This window comes from Pinus tabuliformis, chromosome 6 (genome assembly GCF_031772625.1).
Source record: "Pinus tabuliformis cultivar Carrire ecotype Pingquan chromosome 6, CPIR1, whole genome shotgun sequence".
Taxonomy (NCBI): Eukaryota; Viridiplantae; Streptophyta; class Pinopsida; order Pinales; family Pinaceae; genus Pinus; species Pinus tabuliformis.
The window spans coordinates 1,302,284,101-1,302,307,142 of NC_142292.1; the positions used below are offsets into that span (position 1 = coordinate 1,302,284,101).

Consider the following 23,042-nt stretch of genomic DNA (forward strand, 5'->3'; position numbering starts at 1 on the left):
TTACACATGCCTCTCATACTGGATTGTAAAATTTTAGCTCATGTAAACAAAAATTGAATAGCCATATAAATAAATGATTAAAAATCCATTAACACAACAATTAACTCAATTGTTCATATTTCACTTTCATTCTACTTGGTTCTTTGCTATTTCCTTTCACTCTTCAATTAATAAATAAAATATTTTGATCTCTATATTAAATAATATAATTTTGTATAACTTTGTAGAGATAAAATAATTAAAAACCAAAAAAAAAACTATTTCTCTTATAAATATCTCAATATAGAACTTAAATAAACAGTTTGAATATCAATATTAACTAATATATTTTATTATGAACTTTCTCTCTCTTTAAAAGTGTGTTTATATATATTTATGTGTGTATTAATGTTAACTTTAGCTATAAAGGAAAAAGTAATTGAATGTAAAATAAAGTAATTACTTCTTAATAAGAGGAAAATGTGTAACTCATTCAATTTTTAATATAAAATATTAATAATGATAAAATATCCAAAAATACAATTTAAACAATGAAAAATTATCACTATAGATCTATCTTAATCACATATTTACCAAGCACTAAAAGGTAATAATTGACTTGTAAATATTTTTTCAAGTTTGAGATTTGATTCCTCTCTGCTCTTGGTAGATGTAGCTAAGATGGACCTATATTGGTTCTACAATCTAGTATGAGGGGCTTGTGTAAGTATGTCACGTCCTCAATAAAATAATAAACATAATTTTAGTTGGTGCATGCCAATAAAAATAAAATAAAATAAATAACCATATAAATAAACAATTAAAAATCCATTAACACAACAATTAACTCAATTGTTGATATTTCACTTTCATTCTACTTGGTTCTTTGACATTTCACTTTCACTTTTCAAGTAATAAATAAAATATCTCATTCTATAACCCACTATGAGGGGCATGTAAGTATGTCACGTCCTCAAAAAACATAATAAAAATAATTTTAGCTCATGTAAACAAAAATTAAATAGCCATATAAATAAATAATTAAAAATTCATTAACACAACAATTAACTCAATTGTTTACATTTTAATTTCATTCTACTTGGTTCTTTGATATTTCACTTTCACTCTTCCACTAATAAATAAAATATTTTGATATCTATCTTAAATAATATAATTTTATAGAAATAAAATACTTAAAAACAAAATAAAATTCTATTTCTCTTATAGATATCTAAATATAGAACTTAAATAAACAATCTGAATGTCAATATTAACTAATATATTTTAGTATGAACTTTCTCTCTCTACATAAAGTGTGTTTAATGTTAACTTTAGCTTAAAAGGAAAAAGTAATTGAAAGTAAAATAATGTAATTACTTCTTAATAAGAAAAAAATGTGTAACTCATTCAATTTTTAACACAAAATATTAGTAAGGATAAAATATCCAAAAATACAATTTAAACAATGAAAAATTATCATTATAGATCTATCTTAATTACATATTTACCAAGCACTAAAAGAGATTAATTGACTTGTAAATCTTTTTTCAAGTTTGAGATTTGATCTCTCATATGTAGTTACAACGGATCTATATTGGTTATACAATCCAATATGAGGGACATGTGTAAGTATGTCATGTCCTAAAAAAATAATAGAAATATGTCAACAACAAAAAAATAAAAATTAAATAACCATATAAATAAATAAATAAAAATCGCAGATAGACTCATTCTATAATCCAGTATAAGAGATAGACTCATTCTATAGTCCAGTATAAGGGACATGTGTAAGTATGTCATGTCCTCAAAAAATAATAAAAATAATTTTCGCTAATGTCAACCAAAACAAAAGTAAATAAACTAAATAACCATATAAATAAACAATTAAAAATGTACAAGAGGCTCATTTTACAATCCAGTGTTTCACTTTCACTCTTCAAGTAATAAATAAGATATTTCCATGTCTATCTTAAATAATATCAATTTATAGAGATAAAGTAATTAAAAAATATATATTTCTCTTACAAATATCTCAATATAGAACTTAAATAAATTGTTTGAATACTCTCTCTTTATTATGTGTGTATTAATGTTTACCTTAGTAAAATATTTCAATACTTGAAACGAAAAAATAATTAAAGATAAAATAAATGTGTAACTCATTCAATTTTTAATATAAGATATTAATAATGATAAAATATTCAAAAATACAATATAAACAATAAAAATTACCACTATAAATCTATCTTAATCACACATTTACTGAGCACTAAAAATGATTAAATCTTTTAACTTGTATTTTTTTTTTTTTTTTTTTTTTTTTAAATTTGAAATTTGATCCCTCTTCCATTCGAATTTATCCCTTTTCTATTCAAATTTATATTGGATCCTTCTTCGATTTTAAATAAATCCATGGTTAATATATATAGATAGATTAAGATAATTTTTGTGATCATGTAAAAAAAACCAACAACAATTATAAATAACCTTAACAACAATTATAAATAACCTTAACATACCTTTGGTTGTGAGACCTCGATAAAGCATTATTACAATGATGATTCCTTGGAAATTATACTTTTATTAAAATTTAAGAAGAGATCATCATTTAGTATTTTTAATAAATTTTGAAAGTAAAACTATGCTCTTATAACTTTGATTTATAAAATATACTTAAAGCTGCTCTTATAACTTTGATTTATAAAATATACTTAAAGCTGCTCTTATAACTTTGATTTATAAAATTATATTTTAAAGCTTTTAAAAGACATTGCAACACTGGCATTGATGATTTCACAATTAAAGTTGGTAGAAAACCTTAATGCCCTCTTACTGAAACTAAACTAATTACTTAAAATTGGGTTGGTTGTGGAACTTTCTAGGAAAATCAATTAGGTAGCTTGTGGAACTTTTTGGGAAAATCAATCTCATAGGGGAATTCAATTAGGTAGCTTGTGGAACTTTTTGGGAAAATCAATCTCATAGGGGTTTGACAGTGGAGGGTAAGAGTGGAGAATTAGCTATGAAAAACCCTAAGGGTAGACATCTCCATGATTTCTTGACCAGAGCTATCATATTTATATTATAATATCCCCACTATTTTGTTTCCAAAAGGAGATGAATAGTTAGTATTAATATAACTATAATCTCCCAATCTAATCTGATGTGAGGGACGGACCCTTTGTGGTGTTGTCACGAATATAAAGGGCATATGACTGGAATTTTAAAATAAAAGGTGTGACGTAGAACCGCAGAAGTAATAACGTTTACGTATCCACCACTTATTGGATAAAAGTGAGTGACAGAAACTTAATATGTCCATTATTAAAGGTTCTTTGTCGTTTAAAAATACCTTGTACTTGTTACAATGTATAAGGTTGCTAATTATTAATATTAATAATGATAGTTTAATTAATTCCGAAGGTACGATAATACTTTATTATTCAAATTGAATTGACAACTTTGAAAATATATATTCTTTGCTATTAAAATTTTAAATTATTGTTATTATGGTTATTTTAATTAAAATATAATTTTACAAAACATTGTTACATTTATACAAATATTTAACTATAAATTAATCATAATATAATAGGAATTTTTATGTTGCTTTTTGAATAAAAAAGAGTGCATTAAGAAGTGTAATTTTTTCACGGGAATTAATATTTTTTAAAATTTAGTTATTAATAATTTATTTGTATTTTATATTAAATTTTTATTATTTATTAAAATAAAAGTAGAAAAATTATATATATCTATATATATTAATTTTAGATTTACCAAATCATATATATATATATATAAATTTTAGATCTACCAAGTCATATTAGTGTTGAAGATACTTATTTTATCTAAATCATATTAAAATTAGAAACACTTATTGTTAATTAGTTGAACATCTTTAAATAAAGGATGCATAGTAAGAGAAACATGGCAGTTAACTCAAGTGATTTGCATATATTTGATTGCTTTCAATTCAACTCAGGTGATCTATAAGTGATTGGTTACTTTTAGTTTTTTAGTACAAAAGCACTTATTTTATTTCTATTTTAATCAAACAATCATTCTCTCTAAATTGTTTGTCTAATGATGCTTTTAAAATTTCCTTGCTGTTTTGAATGAATTGATAATTTCTAGCTCAAGTAAGAGCGCGGCAGCTGAGTGGAGGAGTGTAGGAAAAGGTGCCCAACCAGAGAACGCGAGGGAGGTAGGACCTATAAGCTTGGCACATGTGTAACAGCAGCCAATGCATGTTGGCTCCTTGTTGCTACGCTTGCTTCTCCCTGATTCCAAGCCAGGACCCGTTGCACTAGCTTATTCATGACACTTGGCCTCCGTCTAACGCTAACCATGACTCCTGTCGGCTCATAATCTTGCTTCATATTACACTGGATGGCATACTGGTAAGCTTTTCCATGTCCTGAATCTCTACAATTGCTCTGCATTGAGGGCTCTATCTTCTGCAGAAGAGGACCACTTTGGTTCTTCTTTTCTATGCTCTAGGTTTCGTTTCTTCTTTGACCGTGACTCGAATTCGCTTTCCGCTCTTGCACTCTGCCCTCAGCTTGCCTACGTCTCCAGGTCAGTATCTTTCGACCTAAAATTTTATGTGTGTTTGTTTTGATAAAAGGATGTCTGTTAAAAGGAAAGGTTCAAGCAGTTTCAAGACGTTTGAATTTTAATTAGACATTGCAATTCTATGATAGCACGAAGTTGTTTCTAGTTTTGATAAAAGAAGAAAGGATGGAATGATCTGGAAGTTATATTGATATAAGCATAGATGTCTTCGTTATATCTTCAAGGATTTCTATAGAATTTTTGTGTTTTTTCACATGTCTGCGGAATCGTTTTTAAGCTGGTCATGGATATCGTTTCTCAAGATTCAGAAATATATTGTCATTTCCAAGCCATGCTCGGATTTCCGATTTAAGCTAGGCCCTTGGTGGTGTGTCTGTCAGTTTTTCTGCTATTGTATAGTTTGTCCTAAGGAATTGTCATGAAGGTTTAACTTGGTGAAGTCTCTTGATCTCTGGAACTCTTGGCTCATTACTGCCACCTTCCTGAACCCTCCTAGTTTTTCTGGGCCGGTTTTCTCTCCTGGGAGCCGGATTTTAATCAAAAGTACAAGCCTTAATTTCTATCTCTGGCTAGGACATTCTCGGGCAGAGTCAAGTAAGGTAATTCCCTAGATATTTAAGTTACCTTTGGGATGGGAACAAGACTTCCGAATTAAGCAAAGCCGTCATTTTTTCAAATTTCTGTGTGTCTGTCAGAATCCAGCTAATGATATAGTCATCCCATTTAAAGGTAGATGGACAGATGGTCTCATAATTAATACCTTTCCTCTTGGAATAAGGGTAAACTCCTTCCCGAGGCTTCCCCTGACAGTACTGTGGTCAGGAAAATTGAATTTTAAACCTTCCTTCTCCGGGCATCTTGTTCAGAAACCATTTGTTTCTTTTGACCATAGTGCCTAACTCATATCTTTCCTAGATTTTTATGATCCCTATGAGCTCAGAGTTAGGTGGCCGATTTAAGAATGACTAACACATCTGACTTGGAGGCTATGATTCAAGCGGCCATCCAGGCAGAATCTGTACACGAAAATTCCAAGCTATCAAGTGAATGGCAGTCCACTTTGGAGGAAATGCTGATTCACCCCTCGATCCCACAGAATGAGGTGGAAGGTTTTGTCCGATCAAAAGAAAAACCTCTACGCACTATCAGTCAATCTGAAAAAGATCACATATAGAAGGCCTGGCAGGAAGGATTTCTATCTGATCTCACGATCTTAATTTGCTTGCCGCATTGTTTCTCTACTTCAGCCTTAAAGATCTTAAAGGCATCTAATGCTTCGCTCTTTTTATGAAGCATGTAGAGATACATATATTGTGAGTAATCATCTATAAAGAAGATGAAGTATCTCTGACCATGTGAGTCCATGTCTGGACTACATATATCAGTATGTATGATCTCTAATATGTTTGAACTCCTATTGGCACCTTTCTTTGACTTGCTGGTCTGCTTTCCCTTTATGCAGTCCACACAAGTCTCAAAATAAGTAAAATCCAGAGTATTAAGTACCCCTTCATTTACCAATCTTTTAATTCTTTCTATGGAGATATGACCTAGTCTCCGGTGCCATAATTTAGAAGAATCTTCATTAATAACACATATTTTAGTGCCAGTGTGAACATGCATTGAATCATAAGTGACATTTTTTTGTAAATTAATGTAGTAAAGACCATTAGACAAAATACCATTCCCAACATAATCAGATTTATAGAATAGACTGAAATATTTTTCTGAAAAGTTTAAGGAATATCCAAAAGGTACAAGCCTTGAAACTGAAATCAAGTTTCTAGAAAAACTTGGAACATAAAAGGTCTTTTCTAATTCCAAAACAAAGCCACTACTTAAAGTTAAATAACATGTTCCTATAGCTTCCACATGCGAGCCCATCTTGTTTCCTGATAAGATGCTTTGCTCACTTCCCACTGGCTTCCCTAGGTTTTGCAAACCCTGCAAGGAATTCAAAATGTGAATTGTTGATCCAGAATCAATCCACCATGTGTTAATATTAACGTTAACCATATTAGATTCATGAAAAACGAATGAGATTAAATTACCTTTGTCCGCAAGCCATTTCTGAAATTTGGCGCATTCCTTCTTCATGTGTCCCTTCTTTTTACAGAAGAAACACTTGGAATCCTTCTTGATATCGGCTTGGGGAGGTACTTTACCTTTCCCCTTCCGATTGGCTTGAGATTTGCCCTTTCCACGCGTTGCCAGCATTGCACTTTCTCCCAGTTCCATCACCAGTCTCTCTTCCTCTTGAACACACATGGTCATGAGTTCATTAATTGACCATTTATCCTTACGTGTGTTGTATGAGATTTTGAAAGGTCCATATTGGTGCGGAAGGGTGTTCAAGATGTAGTGCACTAGGAAGGACTCCGATATATCAACCTCGAGTTTCTTCAATTGAGCCACAGTATCCCTCATCTGCATGATGTGCTCGCGCACACCTTTCACACTGGTGAGCCTTAGGGATGAGAACTTCATGATTAGGGTGCTTGCTAGTGCCTTGTCTGAAGTGACGAATTGATCATCAATGGCCTTCAACAAGTCTCAGACCTTTTCATGCTGATCAACAGAACCACGAATACCAGCTGAAATTTTAGTCTTAATGAACATCATGCTTAGACGATTGGATCGCTCCCATCGTTCATAAAGCGTGATGTCTGCTGCAGTGCTGGTATTAGTGAGTGCCGATGGTTCATCTTTCCTAATAGCATAATCTATGTCCCTCCACCCTAAATGAAGGAGAATCCTCTCCTTCCAAATCTTATAGTTATCTCCCTTAAGTTCGGGAATGTCACAACGAATTTCAGAGAAATTTGCAGGTTGTACTACTGCATCAAAATTAAAAAAATCACATGCTTATGTTAAAATTGAGGCTTAATAAACTTTCATGTTTTACCAATGTAAATCATGCTCAAAAATTGAATCTAATGACATAAAAATTGCCTGTGGGCTAAATTTTCAATTCAAACAGATTCAATAAAACTTTATGATAAAACTTATTAATTCATAACTCCTGTGGGTAGGTTATGAAATTTTATCCTAATTAATTACATAAATATATTAAAAATTCCTGTGGGATAAAATTTATTATATTTAGTCTAATTAATTACAATTTAATGTCTAAATAATCTTTATGTGATCTAACCAATCAAAATATATAATTTTATTTAATTAAAGATGCTGTGGCTATTCTCTAATTAATTAAAATTATATGGATCACTAGACATTTTTTTTTGTTGTATAAACCAAACTTAACCAGAGAGAAAAAATAATGTTTACTGAAAGGAGTAAGTCAAAATGACATTTTAAATAAACTCCATATAACTGTAATAATTCTTCACAAAATCAAAATTAAGGTTAAAGCAGTCAGCATTACCGTAAATGACTGCAAATTGATTGTTCAATTTATAAACAAAACAAAAAATAGACCAGCAAACAAGCTATTTTGCTCACAAGATAAATAAAATTAAAATTAAATTTAAATTAAATTTCAATGAAGCGAATGCAGCGCTGAGAACATTATTCAGTACACGTTCGATTAAAGAAAGGTAACTAGCTTTCAAAATCTTGAATTGCAAGCAAGGTTGTTTCATGCTCATTATTCAGTCAATCACAGCAAAATTTTTGAATAAAACTCCGTCACGGGATGTCAGGGAATGTTATTAGGGAGATTAAAGAAACTGTTTCGCAGGGTAAAATATTCATAAGCGGCGGAATGTGAAGTTTGTAAGAGTTAATATTTAACGCAAGGAATGAAATTTTTAAGGATAAATATCAACTAATGTCTCTGAAAATAATTGTTTCAATGAACAGTTATTTTTCAAGAAAGAAAAATCATACATGTATTGAAAATAATTGTTTCAATGAACAGGAAAGAAAAATCGTACATGTATTCATTTAATTTTGGAAAGCATGCTTATCGAACAATATGTAAACATGACTAATGGACTTGACGCAATCATTTGCAAAAATTTCCAAATATGCATATGATCCGAAGATCAAATTAATATTATTAATTGTGAGCCGTGATGGTTCACCAACCAGATCAAATTAAATAAATAGACCTAAGTTATTCACTGTGACGTAATGATCAAAACTATTTGCTGAAGTTAATTTTGATCTTTTAAATATGTGAAAGTTATGATCAGGTCTAACCTCGAGAGCAGATGAAAGCCATTAATTGGATATGTTCCAATTGTCGCTAGATTACTGAAAGAATGGTACTGCTTTCATTTTCTTAGTTCCAGTGACCTGGAAATCATTTTTAAACAACAGTGGGTTTATAAAAGGAGTTTTCTGGCATTGCATAGATGGTATACGAGCTATAATCCATTAAAGAATATTCCATCTAACAATTTGATTTGGGTTAAACTTCCCGGTTTGCCATTAGAGTTATGGTCAAAGGAAACTTTAGCTGAAATCGGGAACGCCATTGGAAGATGCGTTTACGTGGATCCATGGGTTTTAGGAGAGAAAGACAAACGAGTAGCATGGATTTTGATAGACAAAGCCTTTAGAGGAGGATTCCCGAACCATATTGACATTCACTGGAGGGAATTAAAAATCCGGCAAAGGCTTGACTTCTGGGGGATTCCCTTTAGATGCTCAGCATGTCACTGCACTGGGCATTTAATAAAGAACTGTTCAAGACGCCTTATTAATAACCGAAAGCATCATGGTTATCATCGTTTTGCAGCAAAGCCCTTCAAAGTAAAATCATCATGCCAGGATCCGGTGCGATCCACATCCTCAAAGAGTCAGTCTCCCTTAGGGTCAGAAGTACAACAAATTTTATTTTTTTTCTGAAGACCATCAACATTCTCCACAGCTGCTTGATACACCTATCCCCGTGGAACCTATATCCCCCTCTATGCCCCCTCTGGAGCCTGCCTCGGACCGCGAGGTTCCTATTCCGCCCATATCTCCATCCATGCCCCCTCTGGAGCCAGCCTCGGATCATGAGGTTCCAAATCCTCTTCCAACTCTACACCCCTTTAAAAAGCTCAGTAAGGAAATCCAAACCATCTATTCCTCATCACCATCGCCAAATAAAATCAGTTCTTCACTTGAAAGAGGAAAAGAGATTTTGATAACTGCTACCCCAGCTAACTCTCCTACATCCTCGCCCACAAATTCAATAGGCAGTGACTTGGATTTCTTATTAAGCAAAAAATCTTTACAGCTCAGGGCGCTCACAATTCATAAACCTGCAGTCCAAAATTCCCCTCAAATTAGTCCAAAGTCCGCTAGTAATATCACGGTGAGGAGAAAAACAAAAGGGGGAAGCAGGCATTTCAGGGGGAGAGGAGATGGCGCGGGCAGAGGAGTCCATAATTTATCTCTCATAGATGTTCCCATCATTGACATGACAGAAGATAGGCCTCTTAGAGCAAGCATGGCCGGAAAGTCTCCAAAATGAATTTCATTATTTCCATGAACATAAGGGGTCTGGGGGCAGGTCCAAAATTTTTGGCCTTAAAGAACCTCTTTTACTCAGCAAGCCCCAAAATTATTTTAGTACAGGAAACTATGCATGCCTCTTCTGTTGCAATCTCTTACTTCAGGAAGATGTTTCCTTCCTGGCACATCTCTGCTCTGGAAGCTATCGGCCTTTCTGGGGGGTTAGTGGTCTTATGGGATCCAATCTGGATCAAGGCAAAAACATATAGTTGTTTGGCAGGGATCCTGATCTCGGCGCAAATGAGAGGACATAAATTTCCAATAAATATCTTGAATGTATATGCTCCCTACAAGAATAGACTGCTATTCTGGGAGAATCTCTTTGACTCTGAAATTCTTGATGTTGAAAATTTATTAATTGCAGGGGATTTAAATGTCACTTTAAATATGGACGAGATCTGGGGCAACAACAAGAAGAAGGACCCTATTGCTGAAAGAATTAAAAATGAACTGCTGAGGAGGAATTTTGTCGACATTCTCCCTCCCCAAATGCTCCCGACATGGGAAAATGTGTTGGGTCCCTATAATACTAGTGATTACCCCATTACTATTGTAGTTATACCCCTTATTTATATTGTTGTGCCCCTATTACCCCCATATTGTTATTTCTGTGCCCCATAGAATCCCTCTATTGTTATTTTTGTGGCTTTATATTATTATTGTTAGGTCGGCTGGATTATATTGTGACTCCTTAGACTCCTATATATAGAAAGGAGGTTTTGTCATTTGTAACATCCAAGAATTGTTCATTTATGTAATGTAAAGGAGGTTGCCCCCTCGAAGAGGCTGAATTCTAAGGCGTTGATCTATCTTTTCTATCTTTTCTTGAGTTGGTTTCATAACATTTGGTATCAGAGCTTTGGATTCTAGGGTTTTGCTGCTCCAAACAGGTCATCGTGGAATTTTCGCTATAACTTTTTTTCTGTGACGTTTCAGAAGTCGTAAAAAAAACCCATTTGAGAAGAAATCGTGCTGAACCTTGGGTCCGAATTTCAGAGCTTTTCGCACGATATTTGCGGAGATATGATCTGAGGAAGTTGGTCTTTTTGCAGACTCCTGAATTACATTCAAAACAGGTGACTTGGGGAAAATCGTCATAACTTTCTCTCTGGGATCGGATTGAAATTTCGTAAGAAGGTACAGAAAGAGGACAGACTGTAGTTTCTTGTATGCATTTTTCAGATCCATAGGTCGAAACAGTGACTCGAGGCATGTCGTACAAGTTCGCTCTACTGAACTAGTCTATAATCAAGTCACTGTGGGAGATTTTGCATAACTCTTCCTTGGAGAATCCAATTTGGGTCAGACTTGTGGCATTGGAAAGAGGACGCAGAAGGCTACTACAGGTCACAATTTCAGAATTGGAGGATCTGGAATTACAGAGATACATCAGATTCAATATCAGGCTTCTACAAAGTGAAAAAAGGTGTGTAGTTTTTTTTTTAATTTTTGTGTAAGCTGGGTTTGAAGGAATTAAAAGGGCATAGTAAAGAATTATTATCGGTAACTGATGCCCCGAGGAAAGAAAATGCAAACACCTAGTAAGGAACCTGAAAGCTCTAGCATGACTCATGAAGAAGAGGAAGAAATGCTACATGATATATCAAAATTACAAGAACAAGTGCAACAAATGTCACGCTCACAAAAGCTAACAAAAGCTAAGATAAATGGCATGGAATCTAAGATAAACGGCATGGAAGCTAAGATGGATGATTGGAAGACAGATTTGAAGACAGACATGGAAGAATTGAAGATAGATTTGAACACAAACTTGAAGACAAGCATGACAGATATGAAGATAGATTTGACAAATTTTCTACAAGGAATACTTACTAATGGTGAAAAGGTAGTAAAGGAAACTCATGATGCGAACAAAAGAAATGTTAATCATGATATCATAGAATCTAATGTTGGATCGAAGACCCACCATATTCCAAAAATCGATATGAGAAAGTTTGATGGCAAGGACCCCGCAACATGGATATTACAGATGGAGCAATTTTTCGATCTCAATAATGTGCAAAACGCACAAAAGGTACGTATGGCAACTGTATATTTGGAACCAAATTAGTTTGTATGGTATCAATGGCTTTGTTCTCGTAAACAATTTATCACTTGGGCAATTTTTACGGAATAATTGATAGCACATTATGAGGATACAAAAAGCAACACTTTTTTTAGCCAATTGATAAGTCTCAAACAAAAGGGTTCAATAATGGAGCACATTGAGGAGTTCCAAAAATTGAACATAAGGGTAAAAGATATTCCAGAGGAGCATAGGATTGATGTGTTCATAGGGTCTTTAAAGGATAATATCCAACATGATGTTCGCCTTTGGGAACCTGATTCATTAGAGAAGGCATTCAAGTTAGCAAGAAAAATGGAAAGCAAAATTATGGCAACTAGGAAGCATACCATTCACAACTATAAAGACGGAAGTGTTGTTGCCCATAGTCTTCCACAAAATACAAGGTTGACACCACAACAATTGGAAGAAAAAAGAGCAAAAGGGCTTTGTTACAATTGTGATAGCAAATACACAAAAGGTCATAAGTGTGCTGAGAAGAAATTATTCTACATAGATTGTGAAGAGGAAGAAGAAAAGGAGCAAGAAAGGTCAAAAGAAGAGGATATACTCCAGGAACAAAGCCTAGATGAAGAACAAATAAATCCGACCATATCTTGTAATGCATTGGCGGGAATTACCACTCCTCAAACCATCAAGATAGAAGGACAAATCAAGAAGAAAAAGGTAATAGTGTTGATTGATTCAGGAAGCACCTACAATTTTATTCATTGTAGGGTAGCAAAAGAATTGAATTGCTTCCTATATCCAGCACCAGAGTGTCAAGTGATGATTGCAAATGGAGGAACAATAAATTGCTCTGGAAAGTGCCATAATATCAAGCTATCCATGGGAGAATATGTATTGACTAGCCCAATGCTTTCCATTCCAATGGGAGGTGCTGATGTTGTACTAGGAGTCTAATGGCTACAATCCTTGGGTACAATAGCTTTTAATTTTCAAGAACTTTTCATCAAATTTTCTACGGAAGGAAGGGAAGTTGAATTAAGGGGTATTGCAGGGAAACCAGGAAAGATAATCAGCTCTAATGGCATGACAAAGCTTCTAAAAAAGGAGCAAAGAGGTGTAATTGCACAATTATGTTCGCTAGATGTTTCCACATTGGAATCATCTATTTCTCCAGATCTCCAAAAAGTCCTGGACAATCATTCCAAGGTATTTGAGACTCCCAAAGGTCTCCCACCTATGCGTGATCATGATCATGCTATTCATCTGATTCCAGGAAGTGTTCCTCCAAACATCAGGCCGTACAGATATCCCTATGTCCAAAAAAGTGAAATTGAATGTATGGTTGCAGAAATGCTAGAGGCTGGTATAATTCAACCGAGTCAAAGTTCTTTCTCAGCTCCAGTAGTATTGGTGCACAAGAAGGATGGATCATGGCGCATGTGTCCGGATTATAGGGAGCTCAACAAGCTCACTATTAAAGATAAGTTCCGCATTCCTGTCATTGATGAATTACTGGATGAATTGCATGGATCAATTTACTTCACCAAGTTGGATCTTTGTTCGGGATATCATCAAATCAGAATGAAGATTGAAGACATTCCGAAAACGGCATTTAGAACTCATGAGGGTCATTATGAATTTTTGGTCATGCCTTTTGGCCTTACCAATGCACCTTCAACATTTCAAGGTTTGATGAATTCAATTTTCAAACCATTCCTTAGAAAATTTGTGTTAGTATTTTTTGATGATATACTAATCTACAACAAGTCTTGGAAGGATCATGTTGAACATGTTGACAGGGTGCTACAACTATTGGAGGAGAAACAATTATATGCAAAAAGATCCAAATGTTTCTTTGGAGTCCAGGAGGTGGAATATTTGGGTCATATTGTATCTCATGAAGGAGTTAAGGTAGACCCTAGCAAAATTAAAGCCATTAAGGAATGGAAAATCCCCACATCCATAAAGCATCTGCGAGGATTTCTTGGGTTGACAGGGTATTATCGCAAGTTTGTTAAGAATTATGGGAGAATAGTAGCACCTCTAACAACATTATTGAAGAAAGATTCATTTTCATGGACTCTGGAAGCAACAAAGGCCTTTGAACATCTTAAAGAGGCAATGTGCCAAGCACCGGTCTTAGCTACACCGGACTTCACAAAAACCTTTATTGTGGAATGTGATGCTTCAGGAAATGGAATTGGTGCTGTTCTAATGCAAGATGAAAGACCCATTGCTTTTGAAAGTCGTCCAATCAAGGGAAAGTTTTTAAGCAAAGCTATTTATGAGAAGGAAATGTTGGCAATACTCCATGCACTTAAGAAATGGCGACCCTACCTAATGGGAAGACACTTCAAGGTAAAAATGGATCATGATAGCCTTAAATACTTTTTAGAACAAAGATTATCCTCTGAAGAGCAACAAAAGTGGGTCACAAAGATGTTGGGTTATGACTTTGAAATCATCTACAAAAAAGGGAAGCAAAATGTGGTGGCAGATGCACTCTCAAGAAAGGATGAGGATGTGGAAGCATTGTTGTGTGCCATTTCTATTATCCAACCAGATTGGATAAACGAAGCAAGGGAGGAATGGAAGAATGACGAAGAAGTGTGGGCACTTATTCGAAAGCTACAACAAGATTCTAGTACTTCTGATACATTTAGCTGGCAAAATGATTCGTTATGGTACAAAGATCGCTTATACCTCTGTAAGAATTCCCAGCTAAAACAAAAGATTCTTATGGAATTGCACACTTCTCCCTTAGGAGGGCACTCAGGATTTTTAAAAACTTACCACATGGTTAAGAAGGAATTTTTTTGGGATGGCCTTAAATCAGATATTCAAAAGTTTGTGGCGGAATGTTTGGTTTGCCAACAAAATAAAGTTGAAACAATTAAGACACCGGGTCTATTACAACCTTTATCCATTCCAAGCCAACGTTGGGAGGAGGTTTCAATGGATTTTATCACAGGTTTACCCAAGTCTGAGGGAAAGAGTGTCATCATGGTGGTAGTTGACAGACTTACCAAGTATGCACACTTTTGTGCATTATCACATCCATTTAAAGCTAGTACAGTTTCTACTGCATTTATGGAAACAATTCAAAAGCTACATGGAAACCCAAAGATTATTGTAAGTGACAGAGATCCCATTTTCACTGGAAATTTTTGGACGGAATTATTTTCTTTTCTTGGTACTCATTTAGCTCATAGCTCATCTTATCATCCTCAATCTGATGGGAAAACTGAGATAGTAAACAAATGTTTGGAAGGATATCTTCGTTGCTTTGTATATGATAAACAGACACAATGGGTCAAATGGTTGCCTCTGGCTGAATGGTGGTATAACAATTCCTTCCATACAGCAACAAAAATGACCCCATTTATGGCACTTTATGGGTATCAACCACCATCCATCACATCATATTTAAGAGAAAATTCTAAGGTTCAGGCAGTGGAACATCACATCGAACATCAACAACAAGTCCTCCAACTCTTAAAGGATAACCTCGTGTTGGCACAAAATAGAATGAAACAACAGGTAGATCAACATCGCAGTGAAAGAAGTTTTGATGTAGGTGATTGGGTATTCCTACGGCTACAACCATATAAGCAAATGTCCCTAAAGCAAGCTAAGAAGGATAATAAATTATCACCAAAGTATTATGGTCCGTACAAGGTGTTGCAAAAGATTGGTACTATGGCATACAAATTGGAGCTTCCTGCAGCTTCTCGATTGCACCCAGTTTTCCATGTTTCATGTTTAAAGAAGGTTATAGGCGATAAGCTCCCAATTCAAACAATATTGCCAGAACTTGACGAGGAAGGAAAAATTATATTGGAACCGGAAGCAGTCACAGAAACAAGAACTCGATAGCTACAAAATCGATCAATTTCAGAGTATCTTGTCAAGTGGAAGAACTTATCCGCTGAAGATTCCACATGGTAGGATGAGAATTTTATGCAGAAGTATCCAGAACTACTCAAGCGTTGAGGACAACACTTTTTTGAAGGAGAGGGGCATGTTGGGTCCCTATAATACTAGTGATTACCCCATTACTATTGTAGTTATACCCCTTATTTATATTGTTGTGCCCCTATTACCCCCATATTGTTATTTCTGTGCCCCATAGAATCCCTCTATTGTTATTTTTGTGGCTTTATATTATTATTGTTAGGTCGGCTGGATTATATTGTGACTCCTTAGACTCCTATATATAGAAAGGAGGTTTTGTCATTTGTATCATCCAAGAATTGTTCATTTATGTAATGTAAAGAAGGTTGCCCCCTCGAAGAGGCTGAATTCTAAGGCGTTGATCTATCTTTTCTATCTTTTCTTGAGTTGGTTTCATAACAAAATGGCAGAATCGAGAATGCTTATATAGCAAAGAGACTGGATAGGTTTATTCTCCATGCTAGTTTGATTGATAGTATGGGAATGCCATTCTCATCAATTGAGAATGTCTTCATTTCAGATCATAGACCGATCTTATTAGGCTGGAAGGAAAAGGGTTTCAGAAAAGGATATTCATTCAAATTCAACAGATCATTCCTGGAGGATTCGGCTTTTAACGACCTTATAAAAAAAACATGGAATGAGATGGCGTCCTCTAATCCTTCTTTGCTTTTGATGACATTCAGAGACAAAATGGCTCATATGCATAAGGTGGTAAAAGAGTGGCAATATGAGAAAAGGTAATCCAACAGAAAAGATCTCAGGAAAATTCAGAAGGCATTGGACAGTGCTTCGGAAGCGATGGCTACTCATCATCTATCCTTCAAAATGAGGTGTCTCATAAAGGAGTTACAAAAGAAGAAAATAAAAATCTTAGAACAAGAGGAATCTTTTTGGAGGTTGAAAAGTAAGGCGATATGGTTAAAAGAAGGGGATAAGAACACAAAATTTTTCCATAATTTTGCAAATGCCAGGCGTGAAAAGAATTCCATATGGAAGATAAGAGATGGAAGAGGCGGTTTCCTATATTCTCAACAGGAAATATCAAATGAGGCAGTAAATTTTTTTGAAAAATAGTACCAAAGATTTGAAGAATGTAGGTTCTAGGACATTCTATGGGGCATTGAAGTGTTTCCTCAGATGTTTGATGAGGATACAAATGATAAAATCTTTCAGCCAGTCTCTGAGGAGGAATTGCTAAGAACTATGAAATATTTTAAAAGAGATAAATGTCCAGGGCCGGATGGTTGGACAATAGAGTTCTTCATTCACTTCTTCGACCTCATCAAAGCTGATCTGTTAAGAATGGTAGAAGGTTCCAGGATCTCGGGCAGTATCAACCAGAAGACCTCTTCCACTAATATAGCGCTCATTCCGAAGAAAGAAAAGGCGGAGTCATTCATGGACTTTCGACCGATCTCTTTGTGTAATATTTCTTACAAAATTATTGCAAAAATTATTGCAGAAAGAATTAAAGCAACTTTGTCCAAATTCTTAACTAAAGATCAGCACGGTTTTTTACAAGGGAGAAACATTCTGGACGCGGTGGCAAGTACACAGGAAGGTCTTTTTGCTATTCACTCCAAAAAAAGGGATGCAATCATTCTCAAGATCGACCTTCGCAAGGCGTACGACTGCCTCGACTGGGGATTCATAAGGTGTTTACTTGCAAAGGTTGGCTTAAGAGCTAGCATGACAAACTGGATCATGGCATGCGTAGAGAAGGTGAATTATGTGGTGATCATAAACGGGATCCCATCTTCCTTTTTCCTTGCCTCCAGAGGACTTCGTCAAGGCTGTCCCTTATCCCCGCTCTTATTCATACTGGCGATGAATTCTCTCAGTCTCCATATCAACAAGGCCATAAAGGAAAATAGGTGTCATCCGCTAAAAATTTGCAGGAGCATTTCGATCTCTCATAATCTATTTGTTGATGATATTATAATGTTTGGAATTCTATGCAGACTCACATGGTTATGTTTCTATGAAATTCTTAAAAAATTTCAAAGGGAAACAGGTCTTCAGATAAACAATGCTAAGTCAGTCATCTATCACAATGATATCTGCCAGGATGAGGTTGATTGGTTATCAGCTCTCTTTGGAATTAAGGCACAAACTATCAGTCTTGGAATTAAATATTTCGGCTTTCAGTTAAAAGCATTTGGTTACACAAAGGCAGACTAATAGTGGATCACATATAGATATTACAAGAGGATATCAACTTGGGAGTATAGATGTCTTACTCTAGCAGGAAGAGTGATCCTCGCTCAATCGGTGTTAAACCAACTTGCAGTTTATTGGGCTCATTTATAATTCCTTCCAGCGAGCATAATACAGTCAGTGAATAAGCTTTCTGCAAATTTTATTTGGGGCGGACAAGCGGGAAAAAAGAAATATCACCCCTCAAAATGTCCAATATCTCTATGTCGAAGAGCAGGGGAGGCTGGGGTCTTTTAGACTTGAGGAATTTCGGAAAGGCACTGCTTTGTAAAACCCTGTGGAGAGGGATTTATGAAGATGGTCCTTGGAGCAACATAATACGAAAGAAATACTTGGGCATGAAGGACCTATCATTCTGGTTCAGAAAAGAAAGGATCGGATCTTCAATAGGCTCTCCAATATGGTTAAGCCTCCGAAAGATCGAAAGCTATTTCCTGAAAAATTTAATCTGGCGATTCCAATCCGGCAAAAGGATCCTCATTGGGAGAGATCAATTTATGAGTGGCACTGAGGTGATCGATGTACCTGATCCTTTATTGAATTTTATTCACAGGAAAGGTTTTTTTTATTGGGACAGCCTAATCGCAGGTTGGCAGGGTCCGATCCCTCTCTGGAAGGAAGCAGGAAGTCTGGGGATGCCGGTTGATATTGCTCTTCAATGGGACCATATCAGAACTCGACTCAGAAATTGTGGCATTTTTCGCTCGGCGGAACAGGACTGCCTCATGTGGAAAAACTCGAAAGGGATGTCCTCCATTCGTGTAAAAGATGTTTACCAAGATTTGAGTGGCCTAAAGCAGTCTCAGCTCAGCCCTTCATTCCCACCCATCTTTTGGAAATCTGGCTGCCCTACAAAAATGATATTATTCTCATGGTTGTCTTTCCACAATAGAAATCTTTCTTGGGAAAACTTAAGGAAGCGAGGATGGCAGGGTCCTGGCTTTTGTCCTATCTGCAGGTCAGCAGAGGAAAACAACTATCACCTTTTTCTAAATTGCAAGAAATCTCAGCAACTTTGGAAATCATTGGAGGACTGCTATGGAATCCAGCATATGTCCCACGCTTCTATTATGGAAGCGTTTCTATGGTGCAGTAATCAAAAGGAGTCATGGAGATCAGTTTTCATTATCACTTTTTGGAGTATCTGGAAGTGGCGCAACAGTTTTATTTTCAATGACAATTCATCCCCTTTTCTGGAAATTTTCTCCATCATTATTTCTATCTATGAAACAATCCCATAGAGACCTACCAAGCAGTTGAATCAGAATTGTAATGAGCTCCCACAGAAGCTTTCATCTATGCCAAGGGCTTTTTTCGATGGAGCTGAACAGAATGGGTCTTGTGGCTGTGGGGTTCTCATCTGGGCAAATGAAAATAGTCATTTTCTCATTCATTGGAATGGGGGGAGGGGCTCCAACAGTAAAGCCGAGGCGATGGCCCTTGCTGGCCTTCTAAACTTCTGTCTCTTTCTTAATCTTCAGGATGTCTCCATTTTTGGAGATTCGAAAGTTATGGTGGATTATGTTCTTGGTAAGAATAACATTCTCAAGCCTCAGCTTGTAGGGTGGTTAGACAAGATCAAATTCTTGTGGAATAGATCTGAGGGAGTCTCTATTCATCACATCAACAGGGCACTCAATCAGCAGGCAGATGTTTTATCAAAAAAGGGCCTTCAGGCGGTTCTAGGGTTATGGTTTTTGCAGGTTGCTCATGAAGGGAAAATCTTCTCCATACAGGATTTTTTTCCTCCCGACTTTTAACTCTTCCTTTGCATCTATTCTTGTTTTCCCATTTCCCTTTTGGTATTTTCTTCCTATCAGTTCTGCTGACTCTCCAGATGATGCTGGTCTTAGGTTCCTATATGATGTTGTTCATCGTTTCCTATATGATGCTGTTTCTTCGTTTCAGTGGCCGCAGGATTCTTTAGGCTCCTATATCTTTTGAAGATTTTGATGATGGTTGTCAGTATGGTTTTTCTGGAAGACTTTGATGATGGCTGATTGTATGGCTCTTTTGTGTTGGTTTTGCGGCAAGATCTCTCCTTGATTTTGCTTAGATAGATCTATATGAGACATATATATTCTCATGTCATTGTCCATATATGCTATGTTTATATTTCTTATATAAATACAATTATGCTTTTTCGTCCTGAAAAAATTTCTAGCTCAAGTAAATAGCTCCCCTGCTCGCGAGCTTTGAATAAATTCCTATATCAAGTTTGAGTTTAATGAACTTTAGCATAAAAACGAATTAGCCTTGCTATTTATTAGTATTGAGGTAGTGTTTTATTATTCACCTCTTCATATTTCATGTTCCTGAATTGATCCCTTGACGTGTTTTTTTTATGCCTGAAAAGTTACAAAAGGTAGATTCAGATATTGCCATAAAAAGATAGGCATATATGACCACTCAATCTAATTTCAATTAGAATAATAATATAAAATTAGAATAATAATATAGGTGGGTGTATTGGATTAACATGACTAGACATTGTTGAAGAAGAAGTTAGATTTCATTAATTTAAAGATAATTGGGACCATGCATTCACATTTTTCAATTCTTGGGAAGTCATTTTAGCATCGTATAAATAACAAACTGGAGTTTTCTATAATATTTTTTTTAATAGTTGATGAAAAGGGTTTCCAACTTAATGGAAATTACATGTGTTATTGTAACCACCCACGCTAATAACATGGTCATGAGAGGAGTAATTGGTTGTAATCTCAAATTCTTTAAGAGTGTATCAATGGCCTCAACCCAAATGAGATACTTTTGGGACAACTAGAGACAATATATCAAATGACTATGCCTCACTATTGCAATGTGAAGAGCACTTCTCGGGAGATATAATTATCTGATCCTTTCCTAACTTAACACATATTTGATGTATTTCATCAATAAGGCCTAGCCTTGTATGGTAACTCTTGCCTACTATCTCTTGTCCTCTGAGGCACAACCTTCCATTTGTTGCACCCACATTAGCTCTACCGTTGTCATAAGGGGTATTGGAATGCTTCCCAATTACTACATGCACCACAACCTTCTCTTTATTATCTCTCGTAGTGACATGGAAATTCCCTTCTCACAATGGTATTATAGCAATGGCGCCATTAGGACCCTTCTACGAAAGTTGTTTCCTCAAGGTTTTAATTACTTTCATCTTTCAAACAAAAGTCATCAACAAATCACATTATTCACATTAATCTTAGTGGCATCATGTAACTCACTTCTGTAGACCACACCAAATCCTCCATGCCCCAGAACATTTTCATTACTGAAATCATTCCCAACATTACGAAGAACCTAGATTGAGATGATCATGTTACCATCCTCCACCACATGTACACCATTCATCCCACTACTCATCCTATTACGTGTATTGTTGGTTGTTTCCACAACATTTTGTTGAACCCCTTTAGCAATCTTCAACAACTCAGACTCTAAATTAGAATACTAGGGACGAACAACAATGGTATCATGACCCTACACACAACCTGATCTCAACAATCCTTTCTTGTAGAAATAGAAGCTTGAGCCAATAATTGCACTTAATCTAGCAAGCCCACATGGAAGATAACTCAAAACAACACCCAATGGGGAATATGATTGGTTATTTTTCTCCTTAACACCCACAAAAATTCTAATGCTATAACCTGTTATAAGTGCTATAGGATTCACAGTCGATGAATTTTGGTGACTCATAGGGATTCTAGGGACATGATCTAGGAGGGGTGTCCATAGAATATTTTTTTCAATCTGTATATTCCCATCAACTTTCACAAGGACACTCTTATTGAAAGTCGGTACATTACCAAACAATATGTTATTACTACAATCCAATCTCTTAAGATTGGTCAACAAAGTTCATTGGCTAGGCATAAGCTGTATTGAATTGTTATCACTCATCACTAATGTCTTCAAATACATAAGATTAGGCATTGTAAGTGATATAGTTCCGTTCAAATCTCTGAATGGGCTTCATTTTTAGTTATGCATGGGCTTTCATTTGAGCCTATTGTTCTAAAGCCTTTCAGGATGCTATTTTTATGAAAGGCACTCCAAAATAATTTTTTTGAATTAAATAACTATAGAAAAACATAATTATTATACCTAAAACATCAAATTGATATGATATGTCAACAATTGTGGATATTCCACTGGTTAATTCGTCACAACATATATACTAAAATATATTTGAAAATCTAAAATCTACACTCAATGTTAATTTTTTCCTTAGATAAAATATGGAAAGTAGAGAACAAAGAAATAAAACTCACAAACCACAATGAACACTAGATATGATCTAGGAAACCCTTACAATAGAAAACCAAACTACAAGGTGATGTTATTTTTCTCTTTCTTTCTCTAAATGAAAATGGATACAAGTACAAAGGAGTGATACCTATGACCCATGGGATGCTATAGTACACCAACCTATTTGTTTTCTCTCTCTATATCCACTCTTTGCTACTCTTCTCATCTATGGAACAAATTGCATACCAATAAAATGGAACCTCTTTTCCTCTTAGTGGCTTGGTTATAACACATCTTAATAGCCTACTAGTGGCTATGTTTGACTCATTCAACTCTTAACTAGAGTTATAATATTGAATCTTCTAGTCTTATTCATCATGATCACATGGCTAGTCCATTTTCCATGAATAATAGGGGATGATGTGGCATCCTCTCGAAACATGGTGGTCAAAATAGGAAGGTCAAATTTTAGGTGGCATAAATTTTGCATGAAGACTTCATTTGAGGTCTTTCTTACACCCTTGGAAAGGTATATGAGTGTAGAATAACACTA

At 35.2% G+C, this 23,042-nt stretch overlaps 1 protein-coding gene across 1 annotated transcript; it reads left to right on the plus strand.

Moving 5' to 3' along the window:
* Nucleotides 1-19,533: 19,533 nt before the first annotated feature.
* Nucleotides 19,534-19,995, plus strand: LOC149263395 (uncharacterized). The gene has a single exon (XM_089388034.1). The coding sequence runs from the start codon at nucleotides 19,534-19,536 to the stop codon at nucleotides 19,993-19,995; it is 462 nt and encodes a 153-aa protein (XP_089244160.1).
* The last annotated feature ends 3,047 nt before the right edge of the window (nucleotides 19,996-23,042 follow it).